Raw genomic sequence first — 14,830 nt, 5'->3', positions numbered from 1 at the left:
ATTCATTTGCCCTACAATCACATTATGTGTATACGTCTCGCTTTATTGGTTTTAGATGTAATCATGTTCGTAGGTTTGAAAATAGTAACTGAAGGTAATTAAAAAACACTAACATATGTTTTAGATTAAGCTTCATTAGAATGAGAATGACATCAAATTTTGGGAAAAATAACGAAATGCTCCATAATTGTACTATAATATTGTTGCTTTTTAAAAATCATAAAATTTGATAGTACTTTATAAGAAGAGTTTCAAAATACAAAACCTCCATAAGTAACAATAAAAATTTAATTCTGATGCAAAAAACAAGTCATAGATAATAGATATTGCTTTTCTTTCCCAAGTGCAACATTGGGGGGTCTATAGACATAAAAAACAAATTTTATGATGTCGTTGAATATCTATGACTCGGGCATATCCAGATCAATATGAATAATCCGCAATCATATTCAAATTATACAGGGTTAGCTCATGAACTAAAGATAAGTCAACATAAGAGATCATGCCATGCATTATCCATGATCATACATGGATATCCAAAAATAAAGTTGATTCTTTTAAGTCATGAGATCAACGACTAAACCTTAAATTATAATGGATGCTCTTGCTCATTTCTACAAAAAACTTTCGCTTAGAATCTCCGACAAAATTTGTGCCGAGTTTAGCTTGCCATTACCCATGAGTAAACTTCTGTCGAATTACAATGGCTGAATCAGGAACTTGCGATCGATCTTCATTTACCAAATTACTAACAAGTAACAACAAAATGAAACATACATGAATCCTCTTCCAACGCCTTTTTTTGTACAGCGTCCTATCACATGTCACTACCTGTAAGTTCATGAGAGCATACATCCATATTGGTTCAGTACAATGCAAAATCAACACATTAGAATAACATTAAGCAAAATCAATACACTATTACACTACCTTTGAAATAAATGAAATTCATCTTTGAACCTCTCCTGCCCCTGAACGTAGATGTTATCCCTTTAAATTAGTCCTGCAAAGAGCAAACATTATGGGAAATGGATGTCAGTAAGTGTATAAAAACGTCTGCAAAATTTCAAAATCAGGCAACAAAAGTTTTTCTTTTTGAAAAAGTTGTAAATAGCTTCTACATGCAAACCATATAAACTATATAGAAAATAGCGAATATAAAGTTCATTAATTATTTACATTCTGAAGAGGTATTTATTCGAGACATTTTCGCAACACAAGTGACGAAAAGAAATAAATCAAAGAATAGCACAAGGAGATCGTTCAAAACATCTGGCTCCTTCTGAAGAATCACACTATCCTCTGCATAAGTGTCTACATTGTTTGGGAATGGAGAACGGGAGGAAGGGGAAAGGGTCTAATTTCACTTATCTGAATAATATTAGGGTTCGGACAAGCAAAGGGAGCATAGGACCAAACGTATTAGAAAGGATATGTTGAAATGAAATTTATATGCAAAACATAGGATGTAAATGAGCACAAAAAGTAGCAAGGACAAAAAACAAACAATAAAGCGACAAGGAGAAAAGCAGAATGGCTGGCGCTTACTCATTAGCGTCAGCTCTGATCACCAGACATTGGTCTACGACCACCTCGAACAGCCCGGCCACCTCGACTGCGTGTTAATGGTGCTCGTCCTCTTCTTGCAGCAGTTGAGGGAGTAGAGGTTGAAGCTGGGGCAGGGGAACGTCCAAGCCTAGCTGCTGCCCGCTGCCTGGCTCTCTCATTTATATTAATTGTTGATGAGCTTGTTCTAACATGTGAAAGCTGTCCGACATCTTGACCAGCTGTTCCAATGGGACTACCTTCTCTGGCTACAACAGATTCCACAGAACCCGTATTCCCTTCAGCTGAAGCAGAACCAACTTCACTAGTGTGATCAGCATCCCCATTGATTTGATCATTACCATCAGCAGATTTATCTGAATCTTCAGCGACATCTTCAGCAAATTCCCCTTCTTCAGCCTGTTCATTTGGATTTGATATATCAGGAGAATTCATTTCATTGACCTCCACATTGACAGAAGTGACAGGAAATTCATCATTGCGAGCCGGTGATGGTATTGAAGCTGCACCAGAGTGCTCAGGATGAACTTCAGAGACATCTTGACTTCCTACGACAGCTGTATCATCGGCACCATCAAGGTCTGAACCTTCTGGGAGCTCCCCTTCTCTTTCAATGACATCAGTCATATGCTGTTGAACGTCTTTCTCAGTCTGCAAATTTGATGCTTCATCCATCGTTGTATCTGCTTCACTTGGCTTCTCGGCATGTTCTTCATCAACAATATCACTATCTCTCACTATATCCACTGTCTTTTCATCATCCATATCGTGAGGTTCTCCAGCCTCCTTTCCAAGTCCTTGCAAAATATCAAAATCTTCCTTCACAAACTCAGAAGGTTCTTCAATTGAACTTTGAGGAATGCCAGTAGCTGCATCAAGTAAAGCTTCAACTGTTGGAACAGATTCAGAATTCTCAGGAGCACCAGAATGCTCTTCAACATCCTCTCGAACAGGTTCTAGGCCTTTGGACTTCTTGAAAGCAGGTTCAGGCATATCAGAGCTAGAATCTTCAGGCAAAAGTGATTCTTCTTGCACCTCGGATGGAGAGGGAGAAGCAGGACGTTTCCGAATGGAATGTTCAGTGGGCACAGGGACATTGGACTGTGTTGCCATTTCCGAAGCTACAGCAGGCTTCCCCCCGTTTTTGCCATCCAAATCTGACATCTCAACATCACGCTGAGGTTCTTCCGATGATCTGAGTCGAGGTCGAACCAACTTCCTACCAGTTTTTCGCGTTTCAACATTAGTTTTAAGCAAAGAAACTCTCTTCTCTCTGTCTTCAGTTACACTTTTGGGTAAGCTAGCAGCAGTCATAGATGATATAGTACTTGGAGCTTCAGTTGGGAGTGCCTGAGAGCTAACACCTACAGATGGATTTGATTCTGTGGTGGAAGTATTACTCACAGAAGCCTGGTTCCCTACATCATTGAAGACAGAATGTGCCACCTTTTCAAAGCTTTCAACTGCTAACACGTAAGCTGATGCCAAATCATCCAAGGTAGAACCGGACAAAAGCTGAACCACCGAGGTTCCCTCGGGAAGGCTGTCCTTTGCATGTTTGAGTTTCTCGAGCTCATCAGAAATCTTCTTCAAGGCCTCCTTATGCTTTCCATGTTCATTTTCAAACTTCTTTTTTTCAAGATCAACACTTCTAACTTTTGCAGCAATTATTTTCTCATTGGTCATGCGCTTCTCTTTCTCTTTCTTGTTATCTTCCCTCAATCTTCCCAAAGTACTCTCCAGAATCTGTATCCTGGCATCTTTTTCCTTCTCCTTGGGATCAACAAGAGCATCCCCAGAAGATTTCTTTTCTTGACGAAGATCCTCCAACTGTTTGCTTAGTTCCTCCTTCTCCTTGGATAAGAGTTCCTTCTCTTTTGCCAATAGCTCTCTTTCTTTTACTAGTGAATCCTTCTCTTTCAAAAGAGCTTCTTTTTCTTTAATCAACAATTCTTTCTCTCTGTTAAGTTCAGCAATCTTCCGCTTAAAAGGAACAACAAGCTTCTTTTGCTTTTCAGCATCCGATTTCAAACTAGCCTCGGCTTGAGAAAGACGACTTTCCCTTTCACTTAACTCCAATCTGATCCGTGAAAGGTCTTGCTCTAACTTTGCAATCACTTCTTCTTTCTGAGCGACAACTTTCCTTGTTTCCTCAACCACAGCATCCTTTTCTGTCAAAGTAACATGCAGCTGCTCAACCTCACTTTTCAACCGATTGTAGTCCTCTATATCAATATTTTTAGATCTTTCAAGCAAATCAGAAATTCTGCTTTCCAAATGCTCTCGCTCGTTCTTATGTAGTTCTATATCCTTCCTGAGGGATTCAGCTTCAACTTCCTTTCCCCTAAGCAGGTGCTGCATATTCTCAGTCTCAACTTTAGCACTCTGCAGAACTTCACGCAGTTTTTGGCATTCTTCGAAGTTGTATCTGTTTTCCTCTCTAAGTTGCATATTGCTCTCCCGTAGCAAGTTCATTTCACTCACCTGAAGTTTCAATGCCTTAAACTCATCATCTGTGAATAAGAAGTTTCTTGAATTGGCACGCTCTGCACTAAGAGATGCTTCTGCTGCCTCGGCTGTTTTTAGAGCTCTCTCAAGTTGGGATTGCAGCCGAAGTTTCTCCTGATTCAGTCAAAGAAATATTGATTAGAAATACAGGGAACCATAAAGCAGAAAAGTGAAAAACAAATAACAGTAGTACTTAAGCTAACAAGCAACCTGTTTCAGCAATGAGATCTCTGTTTCTGCAATTTCCTTTGAGCGTCGGAGATAGCTAACAACACTATGCAAGCCAGCGTCACTTGGCGAGGTGGTACAAGTACTTGACGAAGTTACTCCAACAGCAACAGCATCAGCATCAGCATCTGTCCCAGCTAATTTTATGTGCATTGCCTCAAGCTGACAGTGCAGAATTCTATTTTGTTCATTAAGCTCCTCATATTTCTTTGTAACTTCACTCTGTGACTTCTCCATTTCCGATTTCTCCACATCCCACTTAGCCTTGAGCTCATTATTTTCAGATTGATAAGCAGCAACAGATTTCCGCAGTTCAGATGCTTCTTCCTGAAGTGAAGCCAAAGCCTGCGATGTTTTTGTCAACTCCTGTATAGTTTCCGATTGCAAGATAACCTGCCTTTCATAATTGGCTTGAGCTGCAATTGCTCGTTGGTGCTCCCTCTCTAGATCATCTTTCACAATAGTGACCTGAACTTCCAATGACTCAATCTGACAAACTTTGTTTAAAATTTCTTCCTTCAAGGTGTTAATTTCTGCAGAAGCAGAAGCAAGAGCTTCATCTTTCTGAACAACTGCAGAGGCAGCTTCATTGGATTTCAAACTAGATTCACTTTCAAGTTCAGTGACTCGATCTCTGAATGACTGGATTTCTGCTTCAAGAGCTTTCTTCAGTTGTTCAGCCTCAATCCTGAAGTTCTCATGAGCATTTTCCATTTGCTTCAACGCTGCCTCATTCACTTCTGCAATGCTTTTATACTGAAGCATGTGATCTTTACTTGCTTGAGATTCTGCTTTAAATCGTTCAATCTCTTCCTTTGCCGCTATTAAGTCCCCTAAAATCTCACCAGCTGAGGATTGAGATTGTTTCAATACATCCTGCTCAGAATCCTTGGCTTCAGAAGATTTCAAGTTTCTTTCAAGGTCAGCACATCGTACCCTGGCCTCTGCAGCCCTGGCTTCTGCAGCTGTAACAGCCTGCAATGCTGCAGCTAATTCCTTGCCCATATCTTCAACTTGCCTCATGGCATCTTTTAGAGTGTTCTCGCGATCCAGTGAAAGGGTTCGGACGTTGTTCCTTTCCTCCTGGAGCTCCTTCTTGGCCTCAGCCCATTCTCTTTCAATTTTCTTAATGTACTCCTCTTGCTTCATCTTTTCTTCAGTTCTGGCTTCCTCCCGAACTTGTTCTGTATTTTGTATGGTATCCAAAGTAGCTTGAAGTCTATGTACCCTTTGAGACAAATCTCGAACTTCATCATGAGCTCGTTTCTCAGAGTTCACAAGTAAATCTTTCTCACGTTTTAATACAGAAAGCTCCATGTTCAATTTTCGTGACAGCTCCTCAGCTGTGTTTACAGATTCAGCACTTTCCCGGAGCTTCTTCTGGTAATCAACTATTAGCTGAGAAAACTCGATGTTCCTTGCTAAGACTCCATTCATTTCCTCCCTTTGATGATCGAATTCTTTGAGAAACCTCTCAAGTTTCTCTTGGGAAAACTTTGCATCCATCGCAAACTTATCTCTCTCAGAACGCAAGGATATGATCTCCGCCTTACGGCTGCCCAACTCATCTTCAAGGGAACGCAAACGTTCACTGGCCTGTTCCCGAACCCTCTTTGTGGCTTCCTGTGATCCTTCCAGGAGCACCATGAAGTCTTTCCTACCATCTGAGGGAGGAGGTACTTCAGTAGACTGAGACTGGGATGAGCGGAGTCTATGTTCCTCTTCATACAATCTCCTGTACATAGCCACAGATGAGTGCAGTGATTCAATCATTTGTCCCTGCTCCTCAACTCTTTCTAAGACAGCAGCAACTCTGGAGGCAGCCTCCTCCTTGTGCCTCTGGAGCTCCTTCTCATATTGTTCTTTTACCTGTAGTTCCTTGTTTTCAATATCATCAGAAAAGCTTCGTAACAAACTTCTAAGCTTAGCATTTTGTTCAACCAAGCCCTTTATATCTTTAATAGAGAGCAAGTGTTCGGATATAACCTTCTGGGCCTCAGATTCATCATCAGCTTCAGACAAAGGAACAACTATATCGTCGTTGATAAATTCAGAACTCTTAAGACCACATCGCAGTTGTACATCACGACATTCCTTTAGAAGGATGGTAACCTGGGTTTGAAGATCCTTGATCTCCTTCTGAGCATAACCATACTCACGTTCATGCTTCTTTAACTCTGCCTTCAATTCTCTGATAACTTTCTCTAAATTACTTTGCTCAGAAAGAGACTGTTGCAGCTTCTGATTCATCAAAGCATAAGCTTCAGCCATTCTTTCATGTTCTGCTCTTTCATCCAAGATGACGGAAGCCTTCTCCTCTATTTCAAGTAGAACTCTCTGCAAAATTGCTTGTGTTTGCTTACTTCCCAGCTGCTCATGCCGTAATGCATCTGCAGCTTCCTGATACTTGGCATACATTTTAGCTAAACTCCAACCTTCTCGGAGTAGGGAAGCTGCCAATGCTGTTCCTGACACACCTATCAATAAACACATTTCACTCCATAAGTTGGAGATTTTACAATATAAAATAATACGTAATAACAATTACAATGATGATTCTTCACCGAGAAATACATAAACGAAGACAGTCTAGGTGATGTTTATAATGCACAAAAAAAGCAATGAACTGCTTAGGGCTCTTCCATTTGGCTAAGAAGTCAGTAACCCAATTCAAATGACACTATAGGGAGAAATCCACCAAAACCCAAGTAAATAAATAGCGAAGAAGCAACCCAAGTAAACCAAAACTCAAATGTGATCGCGGCTGTAGTGGTGGTGGCAAAACCACCATCACAGTCGATGCAGCTGGTTGTGCGGTTATCGCAGCTTATAGAGCAAGTGCGGTAAACACAAAAACCTTTGCAATAGGTCACAATATGATGATGCAAACGATATTTTGCACTATGGCACACACAACCAGATATTTGTCGCACTTAACTTGAGATTGAAAGGACTTCTTTCATTATAGCCTATTTCATATTAATTACTTTCAAAGAAGAAAGTGGTCCAAAGATGAATAAGCAAATGCATACCCATGAATAAGTGGTAACATGAACATAGATGAAACAAAAATGAAAGAATTGATAGAGAAATCAAAGGCGGCCTGGAAATAGGTAAGGATGTACCTCCCCATGACGTTCCCACATTCCAGCACCAATATCAGAAAACATTATTGAAGATGATAAAGCAGAGGTAGACCAACAATCATTTTGATGGAAGGAATACAAAAAGACATGAAAGTATGATTCTCCTGAATTATATTCCATTCACAACAATGTCAAAGCTTAAATTTCAAAATATTAGGATCGATTACATGAAGCAATAGATCATTTCTTGTGGTCATCACATGGATTCTTCTCCATTCATTTCGATTTTCTGCAATATCAATCTTTAAGTCAATCCTTCATATCCATTTCCACTCCTACCCTCTAGGTCATATTTGGTCTTCCTCACCCTTTTTCTAAGTCCCCCTAATTCCAACTTTCTATCTACCTTACTGGTTTACTAAAACCTCACCTTTACACATGCTTAAACCATCTTAAACCTATTAAAGATTTATGAGTGAAAGTAACTCATAGAATCAAAAAATTGGCCAATTTAGTCATTCATTATCTTGAGAGTTGGGATTATAGCTCTAATATTGTTGTTATTTAAAATCACAAAAGGTACTTGAGCATAATAGAGATCAACAATATGTAGATGTTTATGGATGTTCATCAAAGATTTTATCAAGCGACAATAAAAGACATGATGACATAATAAATTTTACTCCCTCCCATCACTAGTAATGTCCTATTTGCTTTTTGGACACTATTCATCTCTTACTCTTAATTTATATGTTATTATTAATCAATAAGTTAAAACATAATCAAGTGAAATCTTGTTATGCAAAATTCATATCAACTTTCCATAATTTTTTAATTATGCAAATTAAAGATATTAAGGATCAAATAAGTGCATTGGATAATGTGCTTAAAGCAAATGAGACATTAGTAGTGAATTGGAGGGAGTAAAAAACTAATAAAAGAATAAGGCTAAGATTTCTCGGAAGCAATAAGCAACAATCTATTTTCATTTCTTAATAGTCAACCCAAAGGATTGATTCCAGGAACGAAGATATGAAGATAAATGTCAAACCTAGAAAGATGAGAAGCAGTGTATAGAGAAGTGTGCTTATGGGTCCAAGAAAGAAAGCCCAAACCCCTAGAAATAACTAGGCAAGGTATGTCACACGAAGTGCGACGAGCGCACTAATTTCATGTTTCCAACCTGTTTTAAAATGTTATGTTCGAAGCACCGCACATCACTTTGACGGGAACCACCGCCCATAGGCCACACTTGTGCTTTGCGGTCAAGCTCTAGGACCCTCTATCGTCTTAGTAAGCCTCTACCTTTTTACATATTAAAAAAGACAGAAACATTTAAATTGCATCTGCTCTATTCCCCCCATGGCATTTCTTGAAGCAATTCCAAATACGCTACACATATGGTCCAACAATAATAACACAACTTTATGTTCATAAAGTGGACCACAAGAAAACAAGGACATCTTTGGCTGATTGTACACAATACAATTTCATCAATAACAAGTCAAGTCATGAATGCATGAATGCTAGAGAAAGGAATGCAAGATTAACAGTAAGTACTGAAGTTTGTATATAGGGGTTCCCTCAAAGGTCCAACATATATAGAGGTTGACTGTTGGCATTTGATAGCGAACAGAAAAATAATTTCTCATATAGCTTACTCTTTCTTTCTTTCTAATTTCGATGAGACCAAAGATTTGTAAATCTCTGCTTTTGAATTATAATGGACTATATTTAAATGACTCATTAAATCATGTTTACTTCTTATTTATGTGAGGTTGCTGATAATGCTTACTATTACGGGTCAGCCCCCATTTAGGTTCCATACATCTGACCCGTCCAAACCCCATTTAGGTGAGAGGTACTTAAGTGCAGGAATAATAAAATGTTGTGTAAGATTATTGTTTTTGACTTAAAGCTAACTTTTGAGCTGGATCGAAAATAATTAAGCAAACATGTTTTTTTGACCGCTTAACCAATAAGGCAAAAAATAAACCAAAAGCCAAATACAACCTTGGACAAAGTTATTCTAAATTATGTCAAAGTCCAATAAATGGTAAACGTGCATCTCATGTACAATAAGCGAACAGCTGTACGCCCAAATTAAACTTAGGCTCAAGCCAACTCTTGCAACTTATCACGTATTGTATGACAATAGAAATTTTAAAAAATGGGAAAAAATGAGAATTATGCACAACTCAACTACTAATAGTGACTAGTGAACAAACTTATCACAGAGAAACAAATAAGACAGAATGGTACCTGCTGGAACATACGGAACAACAGCAAGACTATCTCCACCAATGTCGTTTCTGTGTGCATCATGCATCAAGGCCTCAGTGGTAAAACTACTCAAAGGAAAAATCTCCAGCTCATTAGCTCTCCTACTTGACTCGAGTTCAGCCTCGCATTTTTCCAGTTTTTCCTTCAACTCTGCAGATAACTTTTCCAACTCTTTCTTGGCAGCAATTTCCTTTTCAAGCCTGTCTTTGTAATCACTTTCAACTTGACTTACATGGGTTTCTAAAGCCTTTATCACACCCTCCAGGTCTCCGGCCTTTTTGGACCACTCCTCAGAACTCTCCTTATACAGATCAACAAGCTTAGAAACTGTTGAAATTTCTACTGAATACCGTTGTTCAGCAGCAGAAATGTCATCTTTAGCAGAATGTAACTCTTGCTGCAAAGATTCCAAATTTGATTCCTGCTCCCTGACCCTCTCCTTATGCCTACTCAAAGATTTAGAACAGTCATTGTACTGTTTCTCCATATTAGTCAATTTCATCGTCAAATCTGCCTCAATTTCTGCACTCTTCCTACGCTGCTGCAGCAGACTGTCAACTTTCACGGTCAATTCATCATTAAGCCAAGCATTATGCTTCTCAATAAGCTCCTTCTCCTGCAAGAGTTTGTCATTGCTAGCTCTATAGCGGACCAGCTCTGCCTCAAGCTCACTCACCCTAGCTTCCTTTTGTGCGGCACGCTCTGTCAAGTCTGTAATCTTGTCAAGGTAACTTTTGATAGTAGCATTCTTCTCACCCATCTCTGCATCCTTCAAACCTACCAATTCCAAAACTTGTCTCTTTGACTTTTGCATCTCCTTAACCTCCATTGAGAGCCTTTCAATCTCCCCATCTTTTTCAATCTAAAGCAAACGACAACAATAAACCAAGTAAGAAAATTTTCTATAAACCATGTAAAACACAATATACACCATATTCCATGCAACGCTGCTTTGAATGTAAATCAAAAGTTCAGAATCCTCCACTTACTAAATAAAGTATCTTCCAAGAAAATATAAATGATTAACAACCTCAGTTTCCATAATTTCCACATGAACAGTACTTACCTTTTGACATGTTTTGTACTCAAATGCAGAATATTTCAGCAATGAGGAAACTCAAAACTCAAACTAGGCACATACCAATCAAAAGTTCAACAAATTTAACTTACTAAATTAAATTGATTCCAGATAGTCTAGACAATTAAAACCAAAATTATTCTACAATTTCCACTGTAACAGTCTTTACTATTTGACAGTCGCTAAAACTAAACCAAATTTCATCAAAAAAAATTTAACACGACTAAAAAATTTTCAAACAAAGGTAATCATAGAGTTCATATGTCGCGTGTTAAAGACAACTAACTTAAAATTTTAAATACTGGAAATAACACGAGAACTAATACAAAAAGATCAAAAAAGATGAAATTAACATACGATTTTGAGATGAAGTTGGTGCTTCTCAGATTGAATTTGAGCAAGTTCAGAAATTCGTTGCTGGAGATTAGAATCGAGTTGCGAGTAACGAGATTCTAGTGAAGCGAACTCGGATGAGAGCGAAACATGTTTATGCTCGAGAAGAGAACAAGTTTGTTCGGCAGTAATGGCGGCAGCATCAGCTTCGGCTTTAACAGTTTCAAGATTAGCGTAAAGATCGCGAATGAATGAATCTGCTTTCTCCGTAATAGCTGAAACATCGCCGGCGATTTTAAATCGTTCGAAATCTTCATCGGAGATGAACAATGGCATGATGGATGAGAATATTGACTTAGGTAAGAAATTAGGGTTTTAGTAAACTGATGATTTGGGGAAAAATCTAGGGCAGGGCTTTTTTGGATCGAACATTTGAGAATTGAGAATACGGAAGAGGACGAGGGAAGATGAAACAAGGGTTTGAGGAGTTTTTTGAAAGGTGAATTTCTACGGGGGTTTTCGTTCCTTTATTATTATTATTATCAAAAAAAACCCTGATTTTCAATACAAACTACTTTATAATGCTATCATAAATTCATAATCAATTTCTATACCCTTTACAAAACTAAATAAACGTTTAAATATCTAATGTAACACTTCTACATAAATTTGACAAGATTCGATCTCATTAGAAATTGATCTGTAATTTGAAAATAATAAGGCCTGAAATTTAATAAGATACGAATTCAAAATTAACCTAATTTAAAATTAATCTGATTCACAACTTATTCGATTCGTTACAGTTATACAGTTACAACTATCCACGACTAAAATCCACTCAACAATTACCTTACACCAACAAACCCATAAAGAAAGCCTAATTGATTTATGAGTCATTTGAGTTCGATTCGATTAGAGTAAGGTATGAGTGAGCTTTACTCGGTATAAAACAAATCAACTCAAAAACTTTTGTCAGATTGTTTCCATCGAGAAATGAACTCGTATTCTTATCTTAAAAAAAGTATGATACTCTATTTTTTTAATAGAAATAATGCAACAAAAAAAATATTTCGTAAAATTTTAGTATATAATACTATTAGGACATAAATGTCAAATTTGAACCTATGTAATTATTTTAGTATATAATAAGAATACAAGTCCAATATTCATTTGGAACCACCATTTAACATTGAGCAAATTTCGTAAAAGAATGTCTCAGGGTGAAACAACTAGATATAAAGAACTTAAATAAACAAAAAGTTATTTTTTTTAATATTCAAAGTGTTAAATTTAACATTTAAATGAGGTGTTAATATTAAAGAATTAAAAGTGAGTATTTTAGAAACAAAGATAAATGTTTAATTAAACAGTTTGTCTTGTATGAGACTGCTTCATCATGAGATAAACCTAATATAATTAGTTTAGTTTTGTGATTTACTACTTTAAATTGTGAGTGATTATTTTAACACATTATATATACATCAACCAACCGAGTAAAAATGGTGAATTAAATTAGTTGGATTATTTTAGCCCAATATAGGACTTTCTCACAATAAAACCTCGTTTAATGAGAATTTTTATTTGTGTATGCAGCAAGTTTTGTGAGCAATTGTCTCATATATTAAGACCAATAGTTCAATTAGATCAATTTTAATTTTTTACAATATGTGATCAGTTTTTGATCAATTTAAGATCAATATTGATACCTTTAAGTCAAAATTAATATCTTTTATAAAGGTACTGATCATTTAATTGATCACTTTATATATAATTAATCACTTTAATGTCTTAACTGGTCACTTTAACGTCAAAATTGAAGACTTTAAAATAATTTATCAATTTAGAGTTCTAAACTTGTAAGTAGAAATTGATCACTCAAATATCAAAAGTGATCACTTTTCAATCAAAATTGAAATTTTTTATTGATTTCTTTTAAAAGTTATTATTGATCATTTAGTTGATTACTTTAAAGTGTGAATTGATTACTTTAACATTGAAATTGAAGACTTTTAAATACTTGATCTATTAAGATTATAAATTTGTAAGTAGAAATTGATCATTTTAATTTCACAATTGATCATTTAAGTTAAAATTAAATTTTTTTTAATTGATCTATTTAAGATTTATTTTAAGTTGAAATTAATTACTTTAATATTAGAAATGATACATTTAAATTGAAAATTAAATTTTAATTTTTAATTTTTGAATTTTGAGTCATTTTTATTTTTTTATTTTTGGCTTTATAGGAGTACGATCTCAATATGAGACCTTAGCTCGCAATTTAGCGTTAAATATGTGCTTGAATTGGCATTAAATACATAGGTTTGGGTGTTGGTCTAAATTCAGGTGGACCAACCTAAACCTAATCCATCACCATATGTGGGCTATTGGGTTAATAGATATTTATTATATTTTGTGGATGTTTTGGGCCATGTGGCTCAAGTCGAATGATATTAGTAACGTACTCCTAGAAAGGATAATGCAAATTTTCGCATAAGACAGTTTTCATTAAGATAATAATATTTTATAAGTGTTTTGATTTATAATTTTAAAGTGATCAATTAGTGAAATAAGCTAATTATATGACCTCGTCATGATGAAACGGTTTCATACAAAACTTGCTAAATTAAAATAACATATATTTTTTTTAACAAGTAATTTGATGATAAATTTTAAATTTTAGCAATATTGAAAATATAGTTTTTAGCATAAACCGAACGCTCCAAAATCATCATTAGTATAATTCAACTAAAATTGAGTGAAAAACAGAATCTATCTACAATAATATAAGCGAAATGACACAACTGTTATTTCCAAGTAAGTTTTCTTTTAGGATAGTCAAATTATGGTATACCATTTATCAAAGGGTTGAATATTACTTTAAATTATAAGTTGATTTTATATCTAGTTAAAAGACTTTCCCTTTTATATTGCAATTTAAATTTGATTTTCATCGCCTACAACAAGACCATGGGCGAAGCGCATAAGCCACATCAGGGGTTGGCAGGGGCCCGATACTCCTTGCCGAAAATGTAATTCTTTTTGATTGTGACTTTAGCCCCACTTACTAATGTGATATGAAGTATAATTTAAAAAGTACATATATATAACAAAAATATATTACTAGCTTAATGGTTGGGGTAACATATTTGTAATTTAAGGTTAAGGGATCAAATCCAAATTTAAACTATTATTTTTAATAGATTAATAAAATTATATTATAATACCATTACTCTCACTCATATTCTTTAGAATTTCACATTCATCCTTTTTAGTGTGTATTTATATTTTTACTATCTTAATTTTAATAGTGTTTTTTTTTTGAGACTTAGTAAGCAAATTTATATATATAGTTAAAAACACTTTTTTTTCAAAGGGCTATTATAAAGAAGTTTCAACTCCATTAATTAAAAATAATTTTTTCTATATTTAAAGTTCAAGTTCATTTCTATATTTTAAAATTTTCTTAGTTTAACTAATTTTTATATAATAAATAATTTGCTATATATTGACAATTTGACTCTCAATGCAAGATCCAGGCTTCACCGCTTAACAAAACCAATTTATGTTCAATCTTTGCATATAGGTAATTCTCCTTACTCTAGAATTTAAATTTAAAAAGAATTATTATTAATTCTTCATGAGGAAATAATTATTTCATCAAATAAAAAATTTCATTTTTTTGTTTGACTTTTAAAATCAATACTCCAACAAACCAACTTTAATAATTATTTAGAAAATTGTTTTT

General features: G+C 35.6%; 1 protein-coding gene across 2 annotated transcripts; it reads right to left on the bottom strand.

Moving 5' to 3' along the window:
- Positions 1–294: 294 nt before the first annotated feature.
- LOC130816164 (nuclear-pore anchor) lies at positions 295–11,605 on the bottom strand. Of its 2 annotated transcripts, XM_057682824.1 has the most exons (7): positions 11,107–11,605; positions 9,651–10,533; positions 4,285–6,779; positions 1,549–4,188; positions 931–1,003; positions 778–831; positions 295–690 (listed from the first exon to the last, which is right to left on the bottom strand). In XM_057682824.1, exons 1-4 carry the CDS (start codon positions 11,416–11,418, stop codon positions 1,558–1,560), a joined length of 6,321 nt encoding a protein of 2,106 aa, XP_057538807.1. In that variant the 5' UTR covers positions 11,419–11,605; the 3' UTR covers positions 295–690; positions 778–831; positions 931–1,003; positions 1,549–1,557. The 2 variants fall into 2 exon arrangements, with proteins under 2 accessions (XP_057538807.1, XP_057538806.1); XM_057682823.1 differs by having other exon boundaries at positions 295–831.
- Between the last annotated feature and the right edge of the window lie 3,225 nt (positions 11,606–14,830).

This window comes from Amaranthus tricolor, chromosome 6 (genome assembly GCF_026212465.1).
Source record: "Amaranthus tricolor cultivar Red isolate AtriRed21 chromosome 6, ASM2621246v1, whole genome shotgun sequence".
Lineage (NCBI taxonomy): Eukaryota > Viridiplantae > Streptophyta > Magnoliopsida > Caryophyllales > Amaranthaceae > Amaranthus > Amaranthus tricolor.
The sequence above is the reverse complement of the archived record's forward strand: the minus strand, read 5'-3'. Positions and strand labels throughout refer to the sequence as shown.

Excerpts from the sequence above, each read along its gene's own strand:
- LOC130816164 (XM_057682823.1), bottom strand. The coding sequence starts at position 11,418 with ATGCCATTGTTCATCTCCGATGAAGATTTCGAACGATTTAAAATCGCC. Across the intron at positions 10,534-11,106 it reads ACCAACTTCATCTCAAAATC|ATTGAAAAAGATGGGGAGAT; the intron begins GTATGTTAATTT and ends CGTTTGCTTTAG. Across the intron at positions 4,189-4,284 it reads AGATCTCATTGCTGAAACAG|GAGAAACTTCGGCTGCAATC; the intron begins GTTGCTTGTTAG and ends TGACTGAATCAG.